The following is a 6,000-nucleotide window of genomic DNA, read 5'->3' as shown; positions in this document are numbered from 1 at the left end:
TTTATTCTGATCAGAGAAGGCCAAAGTAGCTTCCTTTCTTCCAGCACTTGGAAATTTATTTTTGGGTTACTAGGAGGTGGACTATATCTCTCAGCATCCACCAGCTGTGTTTAGTGCGGCATACTGGGAACTGTAGTCCCCAAAAGTAACATTTCCAAACTCTGTTCCCTCTTTTCTCTGCACCTGGAACCCCTGTTCCCTTCATTTTAGCAGAGAAAAATTGCTTTCTTGAATCAGCTTTACAATTTACCTTTAGCCAACACAAGAACAGAATCAAAGGCCAACCTTTGTGCATCTAATAGCATCTGGTTCATCGGTCGGGAAGTAGCAACATTTTTGGGGTGCTCTTCTCCGTCTCTTGGTAACTGTGAGCATCACTGAAAATGTCAACCTGGAATTCATCTATTCAGTGCTCCAAGGAGTCAGATTAAGAGTCTGAGCTGAATATGGAAAAGGTAGAGACAACAGCAGACACCTCAATATGCAACCCTATTAATTCAGACAGCTTTTCACTAACAAGGTTTGCAGTCCTAACCAAGATGGTACCCCAGGTCTTCAGCACTCTCCTTCTGTTTGCTTGATGTTTAAATAGAGTCGCATGGTGTGGTGGTTTGTGCCTTGAACTAGGACTCTGGAGTTCGTGTTTAGGATAGACTGCAGACAGGGTTCGAATCCTGGCTCAGCCATGTAAACCCCTTGGGCAAGTCACACTCTCTAAGTCTCAGGGGAAGGCAATGGCACACCTCCTCTGAACAAATCTTGCTAAGAAAACCCCAGGATAGGGTCGCCATAAGTTGGAAATGAAGGCATGCAACAACAAATATGGGCAGAAGAGCTCCAAAAACGAGGACAGGGATTCAGCACAGCAGCCTTTCTTTTTAAAGCAATGACTGAACAGAATAGAGGCGCCACAGCTGCAGCTGGAAGGTGTCAGGTCTGCAAAATATTTTCCCTCCACCTACCCATCCCAAGTGAGGAGCAACTTGACTGTAATTGGGGTGTATCTAGTCATTACAGTTACTCAGTAATTACCACCTGCTCATTTTTCTCTTTGTTCAAAGTTTGCCGGAAAGAGATGCCAAGGAACCGGCGAAGGCCTGGAAAACGGTGGAACATGCAAGCGAGGCACACGGCCTGCCATGTTCTGCTTTGCATTTGAGCACCTGTCTTTCAAAAGAGATGTATTTAAAGTTTGGGGTGTTTTTTTAAATTAATAAATCATCATCAGTGTCATATTTTCCAGTGACAGGATGGCAGCCGCCTTCTCCTCCTTCATTTGCCACTCTGGAGCTATCAGAGGAAGGGAGGATATGCAAAGAAGATATTAATTAAGAGGTGCAGGTAGGAAAAGCCACTTTGTAAGTCATTGTTATTGAAATGAGACAGACAGCCCTGGTGCCAAGGGATCATTAAGACAGCAGCCCTAAGGAGACAGCAAAGCAGGGGGATTCAGGGACAAACTAGGCAGGATGTAACTTAGGTGAACACAAGTGTTTGCTTTGTGAATAGGGACCACACTTGGTGACCAATGGGACAGTGGCATCTCTAGGGTCGGTGTCTTCTCACTGAGCTTCACCCCACTCTCGCCATCTCTTAAAGCATTTTAAAGGGAAGTAAATGAATCACACAGACTATTTGTGCCCAAAGGTAGGTGTTTGAGGAGAAATGGTGCCACCTCCCCTTTGGGTGTCACCTGGCACGTCTGTGCCAAGGGATGTGCATGGCCTGTGAGCCCCACTTTGCCCACTCCTAGTTGGCACTGTAAAACGATGAACAATCCTTGTGACAAGGAGGGTCGAATTTAGACACTTTTCTAATGCAAACATTTTAAGAAGTTAGAAGGATGGTTGTACTTGCTGATCGTTTCCAAAGCAACGTCAGACTAGGATGAAAGCATTTGGGACCTTTGGGGAAAGGTCACAGCTCAATGGCAGAGTGCATGCCTGGCATATAAAAAGTCCCAGAACCAACCCCTGGCATCTCCAGCATCTTTTCTAGCAGCATCTACAGAGGGAAAGGGAGGAAATAGTCTCCTGTCGAGGGACCCCCATTGATTCTCCTCTCGGCCACAGAAACCAGCTGGGTAACTTTGGGTACACTCTCTCAGCCCCCCAAACCCCCATGTTAGGTTCACATCAGGGCTGCCATAAGTCAGCACATAACAACAATTTGCCAGATCATTTGGTGGATGGGCTCAACAGTCCCCTACCTCATACATTCCCAGGGTCCATGCTCCCATCAATACTTAGTAATGGCTACACATGTGTGGCACCTATCCATTTTCTATACCAAGTTGGACCAATTGCTTATCAATTTGGAATTCAAGAACACTTAAGCTAATCTTCTCAAAATATATGTATTCCCGTCCCGCAAAAGTCAGCACAGAGGCATCACAGTTAACTTATCTGATGGCTATGAATTTGCAGAGTTTCATCTTCTGGTCCCCTACATGAAGGATATAACAGCTCATTTTCTTTCTGTCTGTCTTCTTTCTCTTTTAAGGGAGTCAGACTCATAAGCGTGCGTTCATAAGAAGGACTTTCATGTGCAGATTATCCTGTGTATAGCTAATCTTTCAGAAATTGTCCGCATTAGAGAACAATTCAAGTTCTGTTATCTTTCTTCTTTATGTATTTGCTTCATCTTTTATTCAGTTTTGTTCAATAATGTTCCTAAAGATTTCGTTCTTGTCTTCCTTTCATTGGTACATATTCTCTCTCTCTTTCTCTCTCTCTCCCTTGTAACCTGATAAATGATTTTTAGGATTTCTTTCTGTAACCAATTCACTGCTGGTGACAAACTTGCCCAGTTTTAGGTAACAGAGAGATAAGTCCCAAGGAACCTTCATTAGTCATGTATTGAGGATGGCAGAAGAAAGTACCCAACCCAGGTCTATATTGACTACTAGCAATTTGCCAAAATTTCAGATATAGGTCTTGCCTAGGAAACTCAGGGATCAGAGTTAAAACAGATTGAGTGAGTGAGGACAGTATCGGCATGCAACCAATGAAAGGATAATGTTTCAGAAGTACAAAAGCCAATTCTTCTTTTTAAGCCAATAATAATTCCACCAAATCTAAAGAGCCCAAAGAAAGTCATGTAGTCATGGTATCTTAAGCATCAGTTGGAAATGGAATATGAACACAGGGATGAAATGGACCAAATGCATCTGAGGAAGTAGACTTTAGTCTAGGAAACCTCATGCTGCCAACTTCTTTCTTTAGTCTCAAAGGTACTACTGATCAATAAAAACTATATGGGGAAAAAGGTGCTACAGGATCTCTCTCCATACTGATTCTACAGACTAACATGGCTATGCCTTTGAACTCTACCAGAATGAAGTAGTCATGTTAAGAGGGAATGATCTTCTGCAACATTTTGTTGCAGGTCCCACCTTTACAGTTTAAAGGGAAGTCATACACCAGGTTCTGCATTTGTTCCTGGGTCAAAAACCTTGTATTCATAAGAGTATCATAAGTCAATGAGATGCAAGGAAAACTTAAATATAAGCAGTCTGTTATGTTGAAATGGTTCTGTCATATTTCTGTCCAATATAATTCCAACACAATTCAGTAGCATTGTGGCATTATTCAAAAACATAGGTCCAACACCATTATAGTTTGGCAAGCGCTTGCTAAATGTCTCAGTGCTTTTGCAATGGCCCATATACAGAAAGGTGTGAACAGGCTGACTTCTTTCCAAGCAGTTTTTTGAGGGGGGGTGTCAAAATAGGGAGTTAGGCTAATATCAAGGGAGATACACCTTCCTCGGTTTCCCATGTTGGGAGCCCCTTACCCAGATCAGCTTTGCCATTATGTGAAAATATGGTTGTATTTTTAAAAAAATTGATATGAATTGGATTTCTCAATCAGACGTGCAAATGACACTAGCACTCACTTGCAATTGGCACAGCATTTAAACCCCTACAATAAAAGATTCTTGAACCTGTCCTCCTCCGTGGGTACATCAAACAAGATTTAGATGATCATCCAAATACTTACTAGGAAAACATATCTAAATTATTTTCCAGCCAAAGGGCCAATTGTTTCTTACCCTTGTCCACCCACCTTCTTTATTTTACAAGTATTCAACAGAGAATTTGGACCAGATGCTGAGTAGATCCACCCAACCCCACCTTGTTCCTTCCTCTTCGCCCTTTTTGCATGGTCCTTTTTCAGTCCACTATATTAGAAGAAAAGGGACTGGTCTTCTCGAGCGATATATCAGTCTCATACTCCATGTGCACCATGGCAGACAAGATGGCTGCGTTGTTATCACAAGAGGTTTGGGAGACTTTGTCGAACACAAGGTCGTTGTCGTTGTCCTCCCCTTGGAGGCCGGTGGTGTGGGGGAGAAGGTGGGAGTAGCTCAAAGCCACTAGGTCTTTCTGGCAAGTAGTGTCATGATGGTATGAAACCAGCTCATTGCTGAAGTTGACGGCCTCCACAGCATTGCTGGGGCAGAAGCGGCCACAGCCCAAGATGGTGGCAAAGGCTCTTCGGAAATCAGCATTGAAGGCATAGATGATAGGGTTGAGGGAGGAGTTGGCCCAGCCAAACCAGACAAAGACGTTGAAGACGGTGTCACTGACACAGGGCAGTTTCCCAAGCTTCTGCAAATGATGGTCACAGAAGGGGACCATGCAGTTCAGCACAAAGAAAGGAAGCCAGCAGAAGACAAAGACTCCCATGATGACAGAGAGGGTCTTGAGGACCTTGGTTTCCTTTTTGAAGGAGTTCTTCAAGGAGATTTCATGGGGACATTCATTACTTTGGCAGCTCTGGGCATGCTCCACAGCCCTCTCTAGAGAAGAGATCCTCCGTATCTGTCGCTGAGCAATGAGGAAGATCCTGGTATATGTCACTATCATGATAGCAACAGGAATATAGAAGCTGATGAGGGAGGAGGAGATAGCATAGGTCCTGTTGAGGCTGGAGTCACAGTTTTCTCCTGGGATCCAGGTGAAGTTAGAATCCATCTCATGGTCAGGAAGAAGCTCACTGGCTTTGTGCCACCTCAGCTGGACAGGTATGAATGAGATCAAGACAGAGAGCATCCAGGCCACCCCAATCATGATGAAAGCCACTCGCTGGGTCATCTTTCTCTCATAGCGGAAGGGGCTGGAGATGGCCCAGTAGCGGTCCATGCTGATAATGCAAAGGTTGAGGATTGATGCTGTGGAGCACATGATGTCAAAGGCCACCCAGATGTCACAGAAGGCCCCAAAGGGCCAGAAACCAACCACTTCGGCCACTGCCTTCCAGGGCATCACCAGCACAGCCACAAAGAGGTCGGAAACAGCCAAGGAAATGACAAAGAAGTTGGTGACTTTTGAGCGCAGGTGCCTGAATTTGACCACTGCCATGCACACCAGAGTGTTACCCAACAAGGTGGAGAGGATGAGGAGGAGCAACAAAGAGGCCATTGCTACCCTTAGGGACAGCTCCGAGTTGTCCACCTTTGCTTGGCCTTCCCCATTGAGACTATCATTAGCCATGACCGACGTGCCACCTTCTCCTCTTTCTTCTCCTTGGAAGTAAAGTCCATCCATGTCTAGCTGTAGCCCTGAAGTGGCCCCAGTCCTTCCTTGTCTGCTACATCTCCACCGGCCGACAAGCCACCATATTCCTGCTCATCTGCTCTTCTACTTGCATCCCAGAGGCACGAGTCATTGGCTTCCAAACACTCAGGATCTCAGCTGGCAGAGCTGAACACAGCAATGTTCAGTTGTTCATTTCTTTCCAAGATTCCTACCAACAGCTTGACATTTCCTCCAGCACTGCCTGCTTTGCTTCTCAAACTGCCACTCACAGCCAGTTCTCACCTACTCTACTTTTCTTGACACAGCCCTCCTTTCCCTCCCCGATCTTTTTCAGAAGCATGTCTGTGGCTTGCCTGCAGAATCCCAGTCCCTTTTGTGCTGCCTTGGTTGGGATGCAGTGAGGTGGAGGGTGCTGTGCAATAAGTATAAGACCCAGGCTTGCTCCTTTGCCGCTGCCG

General features: G+C 45.2%; 1 protein-coding gene across 1 annotated transcript; it reads right to left on the bottom strand.

The window, feature by feature from the left end:
* Window positions 1-4,174: 4,174 nt before the first annotated feature.
* LOC149306773 (D(1) dopamine receptor-like) lies at window positions 4,175-5,551 on the bottom strand. The gene has a single exon (XM_089538111.1). The coding sequence runs from the start codon at window positions 5,549-5,551 to the stop codon at window positions 4,175-4,177; it is 1,377 nt and encodes a 458-aa protein (XP_089394237.1).
* Window positions 5,552-6,000: the final 449 nt, after the last annotated feature.

Source organism: Sceloporus occidentalis, unplaced genomic scaffold (genome assembly GCF_023333645.1).
Source record: "Sceloporus occidentalis isolate IW3139 unplaced genomic scaffold, rSceOcc1.0.p SCAF_9, whole genome shotgun sequence".
Lineage (NCBI taxonomy): Eukaryota > Metazoa > Chordata > Lepidosauria > Squamata > Phrynosomatidae > Sceloporus > Sceloporus occidentalis.
Note: the sequence above shows the minus strand (reverse complement) of the source record. Positions and strands in the feature narration are given on the sequence as shown.

Excerpts from the sequence above, each read along its gene's own strand:
- LOC149306773 (XM_089538111.1), bottom strand. The coding sequence starts at position 5,551 with ATGGATGGACTTTACTTCCAAGGAGAAGAAAGAGGAGAAGGTGGCACG.